This window comes from Syngnathus leptorhynchus, chromosome 2, assembly GCF_054491065.1.
Source record: "Syngnathus leptorhynchus isolate UIUO chromosome 2, UIUO_Slep, whole genome shotgun sequence".
Lineage (NCBI taxonomy): Eukaryota > Metazoa > Chordata > Actinopteri > Syngnathiformes > Syngnathidae > Syngnathus > Syngnathus leptorhynchus.
The window spans coordinates 9,323,942-9,344,126 of NC_141196.1; the positions used below are offsets into that span (position 1 = coordinate 9,323,942).

The 20,185-nt window shown below is 40.3% G+C and overlaps 1 protein-coding gene across 1 annotated transcript in view; it reads left to right on the top strand.

Annotated features, from left to right (window-relative positions):
- The window catches only part of LOC147060612 (neuroligin-3-like), a 322,266-nt gene that overhangs the window by 211,527 nt on the left and 90,554 nt on the right, over positions 1 to 20,185 (top strand). The window contains exons 5-7 of the mRNA XM_085905848.1: positions 7,914 to 8,584; positions 9,470 to 9,529; positions 18,141 to 18,200. Coding sequence (XP_085761974.1) covers positions 8,113 to 8,584; positions 9,470 to 9,529; positions 18,141 to 18,200 — 592 coding nt within the window. The 5' untranslated portion in view covers positions 7,914 to 8,112. The remainder of the gene's footprint in view (positions 1 to 7,913; positions 8,585 to 9,469; positions 9,530 to 18,140; positions 18,201 to 20,185) is intronic.

Sequence of the window (20,185 nt, forward strand, 5' to 3'; positions counted from 1 at the left end):
GTCTTTCACTTTCATCCTCACTATACAAGACATAATTGATTTCCATAACAGTCTACTGAACAGAAAACTGTGACCACCAAACAGAGATATGAACCTAAGTTCCAGCCCCATTACATAGTACAACCGAATTTAGGTCAAATGATCAACTTGGAGCTGACCCAGACACTTCAGCAGCCTATGAGTTTCGGAAGAAGTACTCACGCACTCTAACAAATGCATAAAAACCACTATGGTTAAAAAAGCAAAGACAATTTGACTTGAGGTTCAACTGGTGGCCAGAAAGTGTTCGTTTCTCGAGTTGCCACGGCAACCAATGTGTGACTGATTGTAAGAATCTCTGAGCCTTGGAATGTCAGGATTTGCTTAAATACAAACACATTACCACAATATTATACTGTACTACATAATTTCCGTGCAGCATATTCTTCTGAAATTTGCTTTCTGTATTTGTTTTTAGTAGATATAACATTCAGCCTGCACAACAAATTAGTTAATTAGCACTCGCGCAGGCTGATGGGAAAACTATTTGTTTTGCATTTACCAGTCATAAAGCAAATTATTAGGGAAATTAAAATTTTGATCTCATGATGGTTCTAGATTAAATAGACAGGAGATCCCTTAAGTCATTAGGACCAATGCTCTGGAGACCAGGGCATAATTGCACTGTAACAACCTATCTTGTGCAGATATTACACTAAATCAAAATGTTGGAATGACCACAGTTTTCGAAAGTTGTATGTTGTGCATTCACAACTCTTGTGCATGCACATCCATTCTGAACCAATGCTGAAACAGTATTCTGTCTAGTATTCTATTTGGGCCGCATTGATTTTTGATTGACATTTGACAACTTTTGAGTCTTTCAATTGTACAATATTTAGCCAAGTGGCCTGTGGGTGTCACATGACAAGCCCCCTGGCCACAATGTGGCCTTTACACCTTCATGCCAACTACCACATCTGTGCAGCCAACATAGTGTTAGTACATTGTTATTGTCATTGACTGGGTCATTTTTGACTAAACTAATCATCACATGGTCATTCTTTAACTGCAGCTGTGCTAGCAGCAGGCTAGAAATAGCACTGTAAACAATTCATCAGGAGAATAGATCCCATCCTGCAAAGGGCATCTGTGGGAGCTTCGATAATGACTATGCAACGTGTTAAGCCTTAATGTGTTTACATAGGGCTCGATTATAGACGCACCTAATACTTAATCCTGTGGTTCCTCTAAGAATCCCTGTGGGCTGCTTGAATGATAATCTACTTTCAGTTTTTTCCCCCCCCCATCAATGTTGTACTCTGCAATGGATCAATAGGAGTTGCAATGATGAACTGTTGGAAATGTATTTGTCTTTTGTAAACATCCTGGTTGTTTTTCTTCTAATTGAGTCTTGTAGTTTTGGTAAATACCCATTCTCTGTCAGTATTCCTTATAGCATAATACTTCATAAATTGTGTCTGGCACACACACACACACACACACACACACACACACACACACACACACACACACACACGTGCGGACACACACACACAGATGGAGATGGTCACTCAAGAGAAATATAGATGTTATACAGCATAGAGATTTCTTGATCACATCTGTCCAAATCATTGAGTCCAGGGGAGCTAACAGTTGTTTCAAGCACCGTCAGCACCTAGCAGTATGGCCATTATTTATTCGCTGAGCAGCCATGGTGTTCATCTCAGTGCCTCGTATCTGTCTTTATGTGTCCCACTAGGATCAGTAAAATCCATCCGTGTAGCTGTTCATCCATCCAACCAACAGTCCACTTTCAATACAGGTGAACCTGATCAGGGTTTGGCTCTTGTACGCTTATGGCGCTCTGGACAGCTCAACCTGATCAGGGTATATGGGCCCAGGTCATCAAGCACTAATGAAGCCCTTGGCTGCCACAACCTGATCACGCCCTTTCTGGTTCTTCTTCACAACCAAGCCAGCTTCACTGTGATGATTAGCAGTCAGAATGTGCCACATCTTCGTCCTTGATTTTATGCCAAATCTTTTCAGATATAATGACTGCTGAGTTTCCATGTCTCAAGAAGAAAAATAGTGAAGGCGAGGACTCGTGTGCCCCCACCCCTGCTGGTGTAGCGTCCCTGCTGCCCAGCAGGAGCTCACTGAAGCCGCGGTTTGGTTTTGACACTCTGATGTTATTCCGCTACATGCCAGTCTGTGTCCTTGATTTGAAATGGTGTTGTTGTTGTTAATCAGTCCAGTGTGCCAGTAAGACAAATACTTCAGTGCATGCGTACTAGTGCAACATTATTGATTTTGCTGTTTTAACATCCATGTCGACTTATTTGAATGAAACACGTGTTAACAAATAATTCATAGATATGTATTCTCTTTAATATCGACACAGGGAGGCCAGAGAGCAATCCCTTCATGATTGAAGCAGCTCTCAAAGCGGTGCCCCGGCTCTCAGGCTTTCTCTCAGCGGCGCACATTGCAAGGCGAGATGCTAAATTAAGTTTTGGCTGTTGCCTCTCACATTTTAATGAGTTCAGCAGAGGTAACATTCTGATTCCTCTGGTTCCTGTCCTTCTGTCTCTTGTCGTTTGTGTAATGGCACATCCAGCCTCAGTTCTCACTAGAAGCGTTTGTAATCAGTGATTACACACTCTCAGGTCACATTGGTTCACTTCATTTCAAGTTAGATGTTCCCCAGGACTAATTTGGATGTCTTTATTTGAGACTAGCTTTTAGAGTTGGGAGACTTTCAAACTGTATTCACCTGCAACTCATTTTGTCCTGTGTCTTTTGTATGTAGCTCTTCGAGGATTGTGGAGAAGTAGTAGGTGTGCTTTCACTTTGCAGCAATTTACAGAAGTCTATGTTGAACATCAATTTTAGATAAACATAATATTTGTGGGGATTTATACAGGTATGAAAATTTGACGCTTCCTGTGTGGAGGTGGTTTGACTGCTTTGTGGAACCGCTAAGGTTCTAACATCTGTTATATCATCTTGGTCAATCATTACTTGGAAGATTTTCATTAAATAGAACATTCTTCCATGAGTGGTAAATGGACGAGTTGGAATATTATTATTTTAATTAGAATACACATCATGCAATTTCCAGTACATTTTTCTGTCTTTCTTATATTGCCATTCTCTGACCACCCAGTTCAAAGAAAGGTAAATACCGTATTTTCCAGACTAAAGGTCGCTCTGGAGTACGAGTCGCACCAGCCATAAAATGCATAATAAAGAAGAAAAAGACATTTATGTATAAGTCACACTGGAAGATAAGTCGCATTTTGGGGGGAAATTGATTTGATAAAATCCAACACCAAGAACAGACAAGTCATTTTGAAAGGCAATTCAAAATAAAAATAGGCTGACGGTACGGTATGCTAACGTTAGATGACTGAGAACGTGCCTGACGTAACATATTAAGAGTTATTCAGCTCATTATAGCATAAATAACATGCTAACAAGTTTACCAAACCATTCGTGTCACTCCAAATCGCTAAATCCTCTGCATAAACAACAATGTAAAACACAAATCAAAATAAAACAAAAGATCTGTAAATGAAAATTGCAGTTGAAATGGAAAATGAAATTCGGATGATTTTTTTGCGTTTTGGCTGCATACACATGTGGGTTGTCTCAGAAGTTCAGTAAATGTGGAAACAATGACCTTGGATATAATTCACTTGGTAATGGAGCAGATTATCAGATATAGGTGCTATATCTGAACTGGGCACTTCCAGCTGCACTGTAAATCAGCAGTAAAGATTTACTGTCAATTTTATTTTATAACATCTTACTTTTCCCCCTTTACATTCTTTCATCAAGAATTTGCCCCTTGACTGAAAGGCCTTAGGTTTAGTTGCCTTTGCTGACATTGGTATAAGAGTTCATGACCCAATTCACAGCTGAGATGCCCTTGACCACATCCCATAACTCCTCCAATTACTCCCATGTCACCAGTCCAATGTCTCTTCTAATGTGCCAAATGGCGACCAGAAAGGTCTTCTGAATAAGCAGGAATTGGACTGGCAGAATGCGAAGTTGAGAATTTGGGAGAGGGGTGCCTAATGGGGTGTACTCGCTTGAGTGCCGTGTTGCATTAGAGGCTAATAACCTCCCTTAGATTCAGCACAACACCCCGCCTCCCTTCCCAGCCTGCATCAACCGTCCTACTCGTGTTTATTACGGTCGGCAAGGCCATGGTGATGAGACGATCAATATTTCTGGGATGATGAGGGAGAACTGTGCGGTCTTTGCTTTTCCCTCTGTTTCTCCCTTGGCAGTGCTTCAGCAGGTAGAGATCAAAGCACAGAGGACTTCTGAGATGGTGTTGGGGATGGGAGGGGACGGGCGAGACTGATGAAGTCCGTGCTACTGTGTGTTCTCTAAACACACACACACACACACACACACACACACACACACACACACACACACACACACACACAAACACTCAATCAGACTGTCCTATGTCCTTGCTATGTCCTGATTAAAAAGTTTGACCCGATGCTTTTTATCTCAACCAGAGGGGTTTTTCTCCATCCTGTTGCAGTTGAAATTGAAACTGAAAATCAGGTTTTCTATAAGACACGGTGACACGCAGCAAGGATCCATAATGACAAGTATCAGTTATGCTTTGCTATTGTAACGGAAAAAATGCAAAAACAATTCTTTGACATATCAGCACAGAAAATATCATCTTCATAGTCTTTGAGGTGTCCCAAGAGGGCTGCGCAGGTGGATTCAGATTTTTTTTCTTTTTCAAAAGGCACCACCCAAAGTAGAGACTATTGAAATACAAACATTTTGCTGCTCTTACTTTTTTAGCTCTGTTCTCTATTAACAGTGGCCTCCAGTGCCAAGCATTTTTTTAGTGACCTTAAGGGAATTTATTTTTCATACAGTTAAAAAGTAGGTTTCTTTTTTGCCTCCCACAATCTCACATTTTGAGTAGTCACAGTCACTTAGACAACAAAATGGAAAACACCCAAAATGTATTTGAAAGGTATACCGTATAGAGCTCGAAACCAAAACTCAATGCGGTATGATAAATTTACAGTACTTGTATCGAACCCACACGCTCCGAACTGTGAGGCGGACGTGCTGACCTGTACACCACCGTGCCACCCAAATAAATACAGTCCATACTGTAAATATGACCAATAATGTAAGTGAATAAAATTTAAATTTATGTTGTGAATGTTACTGTTCACTTATGTAAACCTTAAAATTGACCAATGTTTGATAAAGTGTTTGATGGGCTCTTACATCTTTGATACTTCTTCTGCAATTGAATTGTACTAGATTAGAATGGTGTACTACACGGAAAATACAGCATCAATATAGCCACATGCACATTGGTATGTTTCCTAACTATATAGACAGAAATAAAGGAGTCATAGTATAGAGTTGTAGCCTGACATCTGCATGTATGTCTTATGAAGCAGCAGCAGCACACTTGCCTCTGATCAGTGTGCCGCTCGTGTTTCTGCACCACAAAATGGAATTGCACTGCTCTCCTCTGCTTTCTCTGGTATGGCCTTGGGCTTCCATAGTTAGCCACAGACATTGGGGAAGCTCTAGCATCCATTTTCCTTCACTTCAACCGTTAAACCCCTCCTCCGGGATCCTCCTCCCATGACCGAAGCCTTACTAGCAAAACCACTTCAATCATGTTGACCCGACCTAGCCACAGAGTTGCATCACAGACACCACCATCAGTGGTGCTGATCCCTCATCCCAGCTGAGCAAAAAAAAAAAAAGCCATAACGCTCCCAAGAAGCCTTCTATCTTCAGCCAGGCTGCTTGTGCCTCCACTGTGGGTGTTGCAGCTGCTTCCACGCAGACAGCGGAGCAGGTGCAGCTGGTCACTCGCTCACACTTCCAATACATCTTCACTTTTGCTGATGACATCATGCTCATCCGATGTCACATCTGGCTCAGAGTCTTTTCCTAATGATGTTCCCATGGACTGCAGTTGACTTCATGAGCCGCTGAAAACAGTCAACAAACACTGCTGCCATGCCTTGATGCTCATGAGTATATCAAGTGGCTATAGCTACTTCACCCCTCCCCCGCTAGTTCACACTTTGGTGGAAATAATCATATAATCTCTGGGAGAGATAGCGACTTTGACGCCTGAGCAAGCACAGCTTCTGGAAAAGAAAACTCTATCCTTCTGCAGTGAGCAAAGTGCATGGAACGCCTCAAAACAGTCTTATGATGCTGGCTCTGAATTCCCCATAATATGTAATGAAGCTTATCCCATGAAGCTTACTTTAATTTGCATCATTATTATTATTATTATTATTATTATTATTTCACAGTTCTCAGTACATTGCCATAGATTCTACCCATTATCAGGAATGTGTTGTAATGTAAAAGAAGTCGAATACATTTAAGACAGAAAAAAATTATATGTGCTTATAGATCAATAATTAAAAACCTTCTGAGAGACTTCAATGTAAAATTTCAAACCAGTTAAGACACGGGTGTTAAACTGAACTTGAACAATAATTGAACAAACGTGTCCTCAACTTCTGATTTCAAAACTAGTCATACAACATTCTGTTGTGTTTACAATATGTAAGAATACAATGATACAATTAGACATTTATCTGATTTCACCCTCTTAAGGCTAGTATTGTCATATTGTTATTGTGTGCCTTGTAATTTTTGTGGTCCTGCTGCAACCTTGATTTATCTTAAGGAAAAAATAAAATGATTCAGATACCTAACCCGGTAACTGGGGACAGCAGTAGAGTAGGTGGGAAAACTAGGTTACCACTTGCTAAATCCTAAGTATCAAGTGTTGGTGGATGCGCTCGTTGATTCAATAATCTCAACAAAATATGTCTTCCAGGATTTTTGCCTTCCCACCGTATTGAGTCGATCGACAGTGTCACTTTTCTGGCAAATAATCCTTTCCCAACACTTAGCCCTGAGCAATGGATGCCTCTTAATCCACAGATTGAATGTGAGAGGGGACTTTTTATGTATTTTCAGTCAGCAGGTGCTCTGTGTGCATCAATTGCAAATCATAATAGTCCATCATGTGCACGTCCTTTATGTAAGAGTTGATGACGATGGGCTCATCTGGAGCACCGTCAGTACGTATGGATATATGCTTGAGCCACAGTTCCTGCAGATGGGAATAATAACCCAGCGGTAAGAGCACCCCTGGGAACACCCATGTTGCTGATGCATTATAAATCATTCAAGCCATCTTTTTGAAAGCAATATCCTCTCCTAAATGTTGACTTTTCTTTGTAGAGCAAATGTTGTAGGATGATAGAGGTGGTGGGGTGTGGGAGGGCTAAGCTGCAGAAATTGAAAATTGATCAGGCAGTGAGTGGGAGGGGTGATATCTCAGGCACTACAAATTTACCCTGAGACTTTTGGTTGGCATTTACAGCAATGTCATGAGAGGAAGCCTCACTGCCGATAGCTACATCCTCCTCTGCCCCTATCATTTGGACCAGGAGGGAGTTTGAATCTAAATTGTTCATATCTGGACCAAAGGGAGAAGAGGAAAATGCTGCATTGCAATAAACACAACATGAATTTTTTATCATGTGACTGTGTTCCTGTGTATGCAGATTTTTCTTTTTCTGTTTGTATTGGGAGTGGAACGAGGTGGGAAAATGGTAGTTGGTGGCTGCCACAAAATGTCATTACCATTATCAAATACCTCATGACACGACGTCATGAAGTCAATTACAACATCTAAGTCACTTGATCGTTCGGTCCAATGGTACTTGCAAGAACTCCTGTCACGTTTTTGTGAGCAGTTTTATGTCAGCACACAAAAGCAGCCTAGCAGTCAATAAATATGAGGGCCTTAAAGAAGAAGGAAGCACACCGGTGAGCTGTCAGGAAACTGTCATTAATTCTCCTGTCTTCTTCTTTTGCAGCACTGGATAGAAGATCTGACAAGTGAGGAGAGAGGACTTCTTTCTAAGGAGAGGAGCTGAAAAACTCTTTCTCATCCTCTACAAGCTGCCAGCGTCCAGTATATCAGCCCATGATTGGCCTTCTCGTGGCTAGAATGCACATCTAAGCTCCGGCGCAGGAACATTGTATGTTCGACGCTCGCACTCACTCTCAAGGACCATGTGGTTTTCACCGAGGAGAAGTCGTACCCCTTTGCAGAACTGGAAAAAATCCCACAGTTGCCCCGGGATCATCTTGTCCTTGTGGCTATTAACTTTTTGCTGGTGCTTTGCGGCAGTGAGGGGTCAGAGCTACCACCCCACCGTCAACACGCAGTATGGCAAACTCCGAGGGGTGAGGGTACCCCTGCCCAGTGAGATCCTTGGCCCGGTGGACCAATATCTTGGGGTCCCTTACGCTGCCTCACCAGTTGGGGAAAAACGCTTCACGCCCCCCGAGCCTCCTTCCTCTTGGTCAGGGATCAAGAATGCCACCCATTTTGCTCCGGTGTGCCCTCAAAATATTCACAACGCCGTTCCAGAGATCATGATGCCCATATGGTTCACCTACAACCTGGATATAGTTACCACTTACATACAAGACCAACATGAGGATTGTCTTTATCTTAACATCTATGTTCCGACAGAGGATGGTGAGTGTGTCTCGCAGTCAGGATGAAAGCAGTTCTCTCCTCCCTCTCTGTCACTTCTTGACCTTTTTTTTTTTTTTTTTTGCGCGTGAGCATGACCTGTCGTCTGGCGCATGCTGTGTCTGTGTCAGTCATCTCAACCTATCATCTTTAGTCTTTTCATCAACTCTCCCCTTCCATGTCACTCTTAAATGATCCTCTTTTGATGACTAAATGACTTACAATGACAAAATTATATTCAAAGAAGGGAGACATTGGTTGTGCACTTTCCTACCCTCACTGTCTTGACTGTGTCGGGATATTAGTGCTAAGTAGCTTGCCTCATAAGTGAATGATCTTGAAGGTTGGTGAAATGCTCTGTCTGGTACATGAGAGGCCTGTGGCGTCAGCCGAACCTATGTAAGACCCTGAATTTTCCTCTTCAAATGGAGAGCTCATCTAAAAAAGAGCCACACGTTTAAATCTGGATGTTCTGATTGGCCGCTATTATGGCACCAATAAAAAACTGCCCAGGAAAATGGGTTGAACCTATAAAGCCCTCACCACTGATTGAAATGATTCAAACTGACATCACTTCAATTTGTGATACCGCAAAATGACAAAATCTGACCAGCAACTGTGTGGCCTATAATGGGTCTTAAATAGAAGCGCATGTGAATATGGGCTTCCTGTGTCCCAGGATGCAGCAAATTCATTCCACCACTTTGGAATATTTCTGCAGGAACACCTACTTACTTTTTCAACAGGTCCTCTGTGGTTCTTGTTGATGGTCTCGGGTGATGGGGTGGGGGTGGGTGATTTTGGGTTTGACAGATTTGTTGCATGTGATTTGCAATATTTTCCAGAGCCACCTGTTATTTTGTAGTTTTTTTCCCATTCATTTTACAGTCAAAAGAATATCCAAGGAATGTGCCCGGAAACCCAACAAGAAAATGTGTAGAAAAGGAGGTAGGTAAACAATCCCACATGTAATGAAATGAAATGAAAGAAAAGAGGAGGGCGGAGCATCCTTCCAAAGTTGCCAATATCAGCGTCAACCAAGACTCCCGGCAATGTTCTAATGGTGATGAACGCAGGAGCTACATCTTCCTTGACAGCGATTGTGCTGCCTTGCATGAGGCTGCGCATGCACTAGTGTACCAAGAAATAGATAAATAAAAAAAAGAACAGTTCATAAAACAAATCTTGAAGCTTTGTCGAGCATGTGTAAGAATTACTTGCATCTTTTTTTGGACAGAACTGTATTTGGATGATTTTTATCTTATTTATTTTGATCTTGACTGGAACTGTTGATTAAATCAGCGAGTGTTTGTTTTTGTGAAATGAGACTGTCAAATTTTAACTTTGTATGTAAAGTAACGCTTCAAGTTTATCTTAAAGTACAAATTCTGACAGCACTTTGGATGCTAGCCTATTTCTTCAAATAGAATGATATGTGAGGAATATCGATCTACTCCAAGTCCTAACTGTTATAAAATTGCTATAGGTTTTTTGAAAGAATATATCACAAGTCCAAACGTGCACTACTTGCAAATAGCAATAGAGCAGTTAATTCATCTAATTTCAATTACAAGTCTGGAAGAGAACACTGTGAAAAGTTGAGATACATTCATCCAGACTGCACACTGCAGTGGTTGAAATGGGTTGACTATTTAACTTGCAATTGTTAAATGAGGGTGTACGCTTCTTATAGAGCGAGGGAGAGCCAACTCATGCCATTGCTGTGTTTGCGTCATTAGGTCTTATTTTATCCTGCACAACAAATTCAGTCAACTGGGAAAGGTGAAAAAGAATTTGCCGTAGGTACATCGCAGCAATTCAGTATCTTACTAAATTGTTGTCACGCTTTTAGCACTAATAATCAAACATATATAATGTATTCAGAAACAAATATTGACAATGTCTTGAAGAAAACTATTTGTGACAAAATATTGATAGTTTCCATTGGCGAACATTGTCGTGCGAGTCTAATAAATTGCAAATTTGGTAATTTCAGGAAAAAGCCTAGATCCCACTTAGGGTTGAACATTTTCAACTGTTGGCAAAGGTAGCCAAATGTGCATTCACGTCTTGTTTGACAGGGTTCGTTCAAGATCGCAAATGTTTTATAACCGTTCGCCAGATGTTCGTCAACAGGTTTAGTGATTTTTCTTGTCCCCAAAAATGTTGTACATGTTCAAACGTCTGTTGCGACAAGATAAATCGAAGTAAACATCTGAGACTGTTTGGCCTACATTAGCGACCTTGAATAAACCCTAGTGAGAAACCATCATTGGTTGCCTTCGAAAGCACTCACAATGCTCGCCCCTAAGTGGAAAAGAGGCTTTACTATTCTGCTGAAGACTGAGAGGCACTGCATATCCAGAGGCAGTATTTCTAAGAGGATACTCAAGAAACATTTGTCAAGGTCATGTTTTTGCAAAGATGTCCAGCTCATAGTAATATAACAGAAAGTTCAAGTATACATACCGTACATTTCACCCTGAATGCTCACGAGATCATGTTACTTTTTGAATGATTGGACATATTTACTTTTTGAATTGGGTCATGATATTTTACTGGCTGTAAAGCTTCACTGTAGCCAGAGATACAAAAACAATGACATGTGGAAAGAGTGCAATTTCACTTTAAACGCTTGTTAAAGGCACAGTGTTTTATAAAAACACACGGCTAATTCACAGAGTGTGCCCTAAAGGACTTAACAATTAGCCTTTAGACTGAAACAAAGCATATCTTGCTCCACATGAATGAGTTGGCTCCCAATTTCCATAGAGGCAATTGGCAGCGTGTGGCCTCACTCTGTGCACCCATACATTCTACTTTGGCAAACCAATTTTATTTGAGACAGGCCCTCTAGGCACTTCTGTTTCAAAATTAGTCCCAGATGTGGAATACACACAGAAATATCTCTTTAATATTACCATTCCTCTTGATTTTTTTTTTTCAATTATATCCCTTAGGTTCAGTAATGGGGAAATGGTTTTATTATAAGTTTCATATATTAGTTTTGTGACACAATATTACGAGAAAAGCCGGTTGTAACATTGGCCCCCTGTTGCTATAAATATTCAGGGCATCATTTACTCTCAAACTCTCGCTTCATGACACTTTAAAAAAAAAAGTCTAATCTAATCGTCTAATCTTGTCTTATGTTGAATTAGCGGTGCTAATAAAGCAGAATTTACTATTTTAGGTAATGCAGGAATTCACCTATAAAGCCTACGTGCTTTCAAAAGGGGAATTACAAAATAAATACTAGTTGTCTGAAAAATTTACAATGAATACGCTGCATTGAAAATGCAACTTTGATTTTACAATGATGACATTTAGAGCAAACACTAAATTATTACGAATGGGGGAATTCTGTTTTGATGGTTGCAAAGCAAATGAAGTATAGTAGAGTCATACACGGTGCTAATAACATTTTAATTCCCAAATTTGCGAAATCTATAAATACGGTTCCCTCGGAGGAAATCATGATTAATCCTCAGAAATACGATAATATGCTTGTTTTTCCCAGCATCAGGCCTCTTACCCAGCATGAAATACATTTCTTGCATAGTGATGCTCATCAAATGACACCTAAATAGCTTCATGAGCTTCACGTTTGGTAGAGTTGCTGCTTTAGGATACTTGTTCAGGAATATATAAAGTAATGGGCTTCCAATAAGAATTATTGCATTCTTCCTTGTGGTCCCGAACAGGTTGTTTCACATTTTTCTGATTTATTCGAAGAAATTAAAAAAAACAAAAATGTGCAAAAATAATATATGCCTTCTCTTATTATACATTATTTAGCGTTGCTTGTAAATCAGACATCGATGCTGTTTGGCAAAGTTGTTGGAACTAAATCTTTGATGTTTAGTACAGCTATGCGATGACTCAAATATCATTTACGACAGAAGACAAGAGTCTTCGTCGTTTGCTTTAATAGCCCGTTGCATGCTGAGCAGGTTGCCACCGAGGTTATGTGGAGGTGCTCAAATGTGCAAGCGCAGCACTGTAGCCTTCCTGCCCCCCCCCCCCCGACGCCCCCACCTCGCTGATAGATAATTATTACACAGGGCACCAGAGATGGTGGTCATGTTTCCAGTACTGTACTTCAATGCACATTTTGGAATTACAGTAAAAAGCATTAATAGACTAAGAAATATTTGAATATGTTGGAAGCCAGGCAGCATTTACGTACCGGCATTTCTAACTTACATTAAGAAAATGCAGCAAAATCAACACAGGCTGTAGCTTTCGTAATAAGTGTCAAGGATAAGATAACTTGTAAACAGAATGAAGGTTCCAATGACATCGCATCATCTGATCCAAGCCTGCAAATTATAATTAGATTTTAATGAAGCTCTTATACACTCACACACACACACACACACACACACACACACACACACACACACACACACACACACACACACACACACACACACACATATATATATATATATATATATATATATATATATATATATATATATATTCTATATAATATTACAAAAATAGGTCACCTTGCCATGAACCAGCGGCACATCATTTTATTTGATTGAGTTAGAGTGTTTGGAGACATGAAGCTGCAATTATGTGTCATAAAAACGTGCATGGTAATAGGAATAAAGGAAAAGATTTAACGCAGAAAAGCTTTTGAAGACGTCTATCACTCAGTATTCATAAAACATGAAGGCAAAAACAAAGGATGAGCATATGAGTCATTGATTAGCAAACTAAGGCCAGTTGGGATTTTTGGTTCTGACTCTTAAAACCTTTCTTGATGAATTCATTAATGCACTGATCCAAACACTAATGCAGACTGAATGATGAGGAAATTAAAGAACAGTGTGTCAGGCTGTGTGAGGGGGAGGAGAGACACTAAACTCGGAGCTTATCTCATAGAACCAACTTCAATTATTCGCATATTGCTGGTGAGTTGAAGCACGCAGAAATCCGGTCACCGGTTTTCGCAAAATTAAAATAGTTGATTAAAATTGGGATCTTGCCATTTTGAGACAACAAAAGTTAAAATGCTTGTCGCTTTAAGTTGATGCAGTTTTACTGTGTAAATTGTGCTGCTGCAGTTTTCAAGAGCAGGTTTTACCTTTAAGAAAAAAAAACTTTTTCGTGAGTCTCACCCTATTGGTCTGCTCCTCTTGAGGCAAAGCTGCACTGCTAAATTGTGTGTACAGTATTTTCTGTTATTTCTTCTCTTTGTAAAATATATTTTCACCTCGGCTCTCTCTCACTGCGAGTGTAAAAACTGTTCTTAGTGTTCTTCACAACAGCTTTTAAGAGACACTCATCATCATTCCCGAAATTAAGCACTCCGTATGAGTCTTCAAGAAAAGTGCAGCCATATCGATGCTACATTAGCGTCTATTTTGGGCCCTCCGATTATTTTTCCTATGAAGGCTGTGGACTACTGCAACTGAGACTGGTGCCAGGGCCGAACGATTCCATCCAACGGTTTGCAAATGAACAGCCAATTAACTGGAAACTTTGGACACTTTTCAGTTATGCTTGTTGTCGGGATGCAAAGTATGAACGCTGTGAAATACATCCAATCCTGCTTAGACCACAGTATGTCTTCTCATCGCCGCCAGTAACACTCAGTACACAATAATGTGCTGGTTGGCCCACTTCAACATGCCAAAGAAAAAGAGGGAACGGCCGAGGAAGTCTGTGCAGCAAGAAGAATGGGTCTACATTTCCCAACATGATAGTAAACATTGGCCTTTGTGCTTTGACAACAGTCAATGCCTCCCTTTGAATACGACAGCAACGAGCTCTATTATTGAGCCGGGACACTCACTGACCCAAGTTAGTCCAGTCACATTGATTTGTGATGCAAGACTTGACCAAAGCAGGAAGTTCGCACTTAGAGCCCCACCACCGTTTTACTGTTCGCTTTTCACAGTAATTGCTCTATTCTTTGAGTTTAGACCAATTGAAGTGAATAGAGAACACGTATACACACACACAAACACAATTGCTTGCCTCTGGTATGTCTGTTAGCTTAGTCAAGCAGCCTGCGGAGAATTTGCCTTTATATTTTCTATTCTCCTTTTATTTTTTTCATTAATTCCCCAATCTATGAGTATTAGTACACGGAAAACATCTATCATTGCTGTTAATTGATATAAAAAGGAGTGCTATTGTGTGGTGTGGATATGTACGTATGTATGTCTGTGTATTATATATCCATGTATTTATACACACATACACCACGCAATAGCACTCCTTTTGCTGTCAGTTATTAACGATGATTGATGTTTTGTTTGTGTACAGATAACTAATTCAAATAACCACTAAGAAGTGTTATGATATCAACAAACTTGTAAGATTTGATTGATAATATTGATGTTTACATGATCCCTGCATAATACCTTTACCTCATTTTATATTCAGAATCTTGTGGTGCTAACATGCCTTCTTCCACATTAGACAGGCAGATTTTTTTAACCAGATTTGTATTGGTTTTTACTTCATTATTTTGAGAGCAGCTGAAGCACAGTGTGAATTTTTGGCCGTCCTTTACGGCAGGATTACAGCCTCCTTAACCTTTCCGCTGTGTTCTCCATCATTCGCTCTTACGTGTCCCTACCAAGCTGTTCCTTAACCTCTCCTTTGAGAGCCAGATTGAGAGGGACGTAGAAAAGGGAGAGAGCGCGAGATCACAGACAGGAGGAGACACAGATCCGGCCTCTCTAAAAGAGGAAAATGGCTACCTGAGGATTAGAGACTTACTATAACAGCTTCAAATTGTCAAGGCTGCAACATTTCACATTTTCACAAAATCCCATTGCACATTCTGACCTTTCTGATATTTAACTCCGAGGCTCATCTGTTGTCACGGAACCTTTTTCTTTTGCAAAGGCATGGCAGTTAACATTCAGCCCTTCTATGTATTGAGGGAATGGTTGATTCGTTTAATAAATCTCATGAGTCTTCCCGTATGAGTAAATTAGTGCATGTTCTGGTTTCTCCATGAGCACCACCAAGGCAAACTCATATTTTTGTCTGTGGTTGCGCCCTGCTAAAATGGAGCATTTTGCCACACTTGATGTAACCAACAAGTCAGGTTTGGCTTATTTGAATCTTTATCAGATGATTGTGACAGGATTCCATTTTTCCTGTCAATGAGCATTAACGATACTAGCTATCGTTACCCATGGAGCCTTCGAGACTGCCCATGCGAACAAAATCCTTCATTCGTTTTTGGAGTATCACAAACGATCTCACCTCCTGTGAGTTTCAACCTAGAAGCTCAATGTCGCTCCTTATTTGGGCTTCATGTTAAACTGTAGGGCCACATTTGACACATACAGGCTCACCCACACCATGATTTATTGTGACAGAGCTACCCTGTCGACACCTGCCATCCAATCCATGCCTGTCTGGAACACTAATACTCAATAAGCTTGCTGTTATTCACCCCCCGTATCATCAACACCAGAGGAAGCCAAAATGACAGCAATGGGCCATCAAAAGGACTTAAATCTTTTTTTTTTTTTTTGTTAGTTGTTATTTTTCTGAAAAATGTGCCCATCTAAAATAAAAAATAAAAAGATGAATGAAAAGGAGACAAACAATTACAGTGTAGCACCTGTCAAACACAAAAGCTTTATTGTCTCAAAAAGTAATGTTAAAATTGCTTATGTAGTTTTTGGAGCTTGAAATTCAGATCTCTGAATTTTGTTTTTATTTTACTGATGTTTTTATGAAGTGCTCTTTGTTTTCATCTTCAACTTTTGCACATCCACACAGACTCTTGAGTGCTTTTAAACATCTCAATATACAACCAACTGTCCATGGCCTCTTACTTACAGCCATATTGGCATTTTTACAATTGTAATAGCCTGACATTTACCCAAAAACCCGCACACAACCTGTCCGGCATTTCATTTTCAATCTCATATATAAGCTCATGCAGCATGTCCAGTTCACCGAGATACACAAGTTGGCACAAGGAGCAATACAAAGGTGTCCACACACTTGCACTTTGCACTTACTGAAATATTCGTGACTCTGCAATTTACATTATGAAATAACTAGCTATGGTCATAGGTAGAAAATGTTGTATGATTAACCGCTGTTTGTTACCAATGAGGTTTGTCTTTAATTTTTATTGTTAATCAGTTAGTTAACACCTTGGTGGTGCACCTTGGACACATCCCCAGTGATGAGCAAAATATATTATATACATAGATTATATACCTGTGGGCAGAACAAAAGAAAGAACCACAGAAAATGGTTTGTTTATTTATTAGATTTAATCTGCAGACAAAAAACATACAATTGAGTTATGAACTCTAAAGTGTGTAAACATTTTTATGGGACACCATAAAACAGCAAGTCATATACGTTGGCTTCATTGGTTGACTCACTGAAGGCCACTCTGTTTGCAAACAAAAGGATATGCATCTTGAAATATGTGTACACCAAGAACATTTCTGTGCAGGAAAGCAAAAAAAATAGACCTGAGCACTGCAAGTTTATGTGGTGTTCAGGTGCCCTGGAGGGCTTTCACTTGCATGCGGCACAAGGACAACATCACATTACCTACCGTGTGGGGCGCAGAGACAACTTGCTCACATTAGCACGTATACGTGATACCCACAATCTCGTGTTTTATTCAAATGTAGCCACCTCTTGGGAAGTGGAAAGCCTTGCTCTTGCGTTGGCCTTGTAGTTTAAAGCCTGATCTCTTGAGCATGTTCATGTCAATTAACATGTCGTTAGCCAGTTAGCCCGTTGTCTGCCGCCTTTGTTGAGGTGCGTTTCTGGAGAGAACACAAATTCTCCAAAGTATCATTTAGAGGCACTCAATCTTAAAAAAAAAAAAACGGAATTTTAAAGTCTAAATAAAAGAACATGAATTTGAATAAGAGCTCACTTATAATTCAATGCAATGTTATTTTCAGAATTTTTCCAATTTGTGGAGCTTATTGTTGCTTTTAAAGTTCCTTCTTTATATTGCTGAAAATGCATGAAAAATTCGATTGCGCTCCATTTGTTACAAAAGGTACTTTCTTTCTAACTTGTATTTTGTATTAGCTGAATTGATTTTGTGAATTTTGGAATAGTGTCAAAAAACACCATGTTAAGAAGGAGTAACAGTACCATTGAAAAGAAAATGGGGAATGTTTTGCTTTTTATGTGACAGAACTGTATAATTTAGAGGCTCTAATGTGCCACAATTCTGAATGACGTCATAACACGTAGATTTATGCTGATAATATTCATTCCTTTCTTTGTTTTTCAGACAAATAAATATAACTATGTTCTGATTAGGTAATATTGCAATTTCTTCCATTGTATTCTCATTTTACAAATGTTTTCTTGTACTTTTGACATCATTCTCATATTGTTCTTTTCTGTATGGCACTAATACTCCTTTGTACTCGATGTTAATGAGAACAAATATACTTCAGTTTGTTTCTTGTGATCTCAACTGCTGCTGTAGAAACTTCAATGAAATGATTCACAATGTTCTTAGCATTGTTGCTTGCTTTGAAACATGCCTGTTCCTCTCTATGTCTCTTCCTCCTTCACCAAACAGGTGCCCATGCAAAAAAACAGAGTGAGGATTTATCAGACAACGACGGTGATGAAGATGAAGGTATTTTCATGGTGAACCAAGAAAATGCATGGTTATTCAGATTAATTTATTTGTCTTCATTTAGTGTTCTTTTTTTCTCATAATGAACCAGTGTCAAGTTACAATATTACGTTATCTATTCATTTATTTTCATTTTCCAAGTGAATGAATGTGATCGGCATCTGAATTCAACCACCGTTATCACGCCAAAGTCGAATGAGATCAGGTGGCAACCTAGATAGCCGCACTTAACTCATATGAGAATGTCTCATGTTGACAAGGTGTTGTTACAAGGCTACAGGTGCCGGTAAGTGACCCCTCTGGAGGTGTGGTCAGCCACCGTGTTTGTGACGACGAAAATTGCCAAGAGGAAGCGAGGCGGCGGTGTCATACCAGCCTATTCAGCAGGTCTTCCAGCAGATTTAGATGAGGAGAGGCGGTTCACGAGGACCGCTGGAGAGGATTAGAGGCGAGTGGTGTTAAAAATGGAATGTGACTGCTCAGCAATCGCATTGTTCACTTTCCATATTTATCTTGTGATATTCCAGGCTCAGGCTGGATCTCTTGGTGAGATTAGAATGAGAGATGATTCTTGTGCTGCAACAGAAATGTCTTAAATCCTGGAATGTGAACCAAACCCTTGATATCATCCGGCTTTTGCCATGGTGAGCCACTCCAGGGCATTTGAAGCAAGCATGGTATTGAGTGCTGTTAGAAATTGGATTTTTATTCAGTGAGTTTGCACATTTGGCGAAGAAAAGGCTAGTGAGAAGTGACCTCATCAAGGCGGAAGACACCTTCTCTTGATGCCACACTTTCCTTCAAATTGCTGACACTGGTTGGATCTGAAAAACGACAACAATGCTTCCAGATGTCAACCAATAGCTTTTCTCATCCTGACGGCAAGGTTCTTTAAGTCTGCAGCGTTGTGTCACTTCAAGGTATAGCCGCAAGCGTGTGCGAATGCTAGCCCAGAGTCCCATGGAAAATGCTGACGAGCGTCGATCCGTTTCTCTGGCACGTCTCAGCGCTCATGTTCGCATTGACTTGGTCTCTAAGCCATGCAAGACTACCCAGAATGAAACTGTGACATGTCTATTCTTTACCGAGCGCGACTAATGCTATTTACAGGACAGCACCGTACAACACACAATACCAGCCCAGGGGAAGCTCTTCTGTAGCTCTTTAGCTAATGCCTGTTATGGCCATCAATCCCTTAACATGATCGAGAAGATTTTCTTTGTTCTGGTAAACATGTCTTTTTGCAGTGTCAGCCTGAGACAGGAAGACGGAAGGAAGAAATGTTCGGGGAGTCCCTTGTTTCTCTGTTATTTGCCCCCTCTTGAAAACGAGCACCACTCACTGACGGATGGATTTGAACACGCCACGGCACAATCCCAAAATTCCTCACAAGCTTCCTTGTCTTTTGCTCAAGCGTGCTATTACTGCGGGTAATAGCGATAGCCTTCTGGTGAACACATTGCGTCTGTCACTGATGAAAACGGATTTTTTTTTTTTCAATGTCAAAGGGCAGGTAGAATAAGAACGCACGGAGAACTCCCACTCGGTCACTCCTTGCTGATTCACCTCTCATCCACATTCTCATTCATTGTGCAGAGTTGCCGTCTTGTCTGGCTGCTCAGCACTTCCATCGCTCAGCCCGTGCATTTTTATGCCGCCTTAGTTGGCTGTCTGTCTATGTGGGGATCATTTCTTCACTCCCCCTAGCTTTGTGGTATCTCCCCAAAGTTACGAGCATTTGGGCATGTACTTCGGATTCAGTCGTGTACTACAAGAGTAGAATGGCTGTGTGTGTCTGTAATAAATCAATCAATCAATCAATCAATCAATCAATAAATGAATGAATGAATGAATAAATGTTTCTTACCTGTTATCTGGATTCAAACCAAAAAGTGTTGGCTTCTTCTCTGATCAGTGTAAGCAGCCTGGCTAATTTACATTAGTTAGCCATAATTGTTGAGTTACATACCAGAGAGGCATACTTT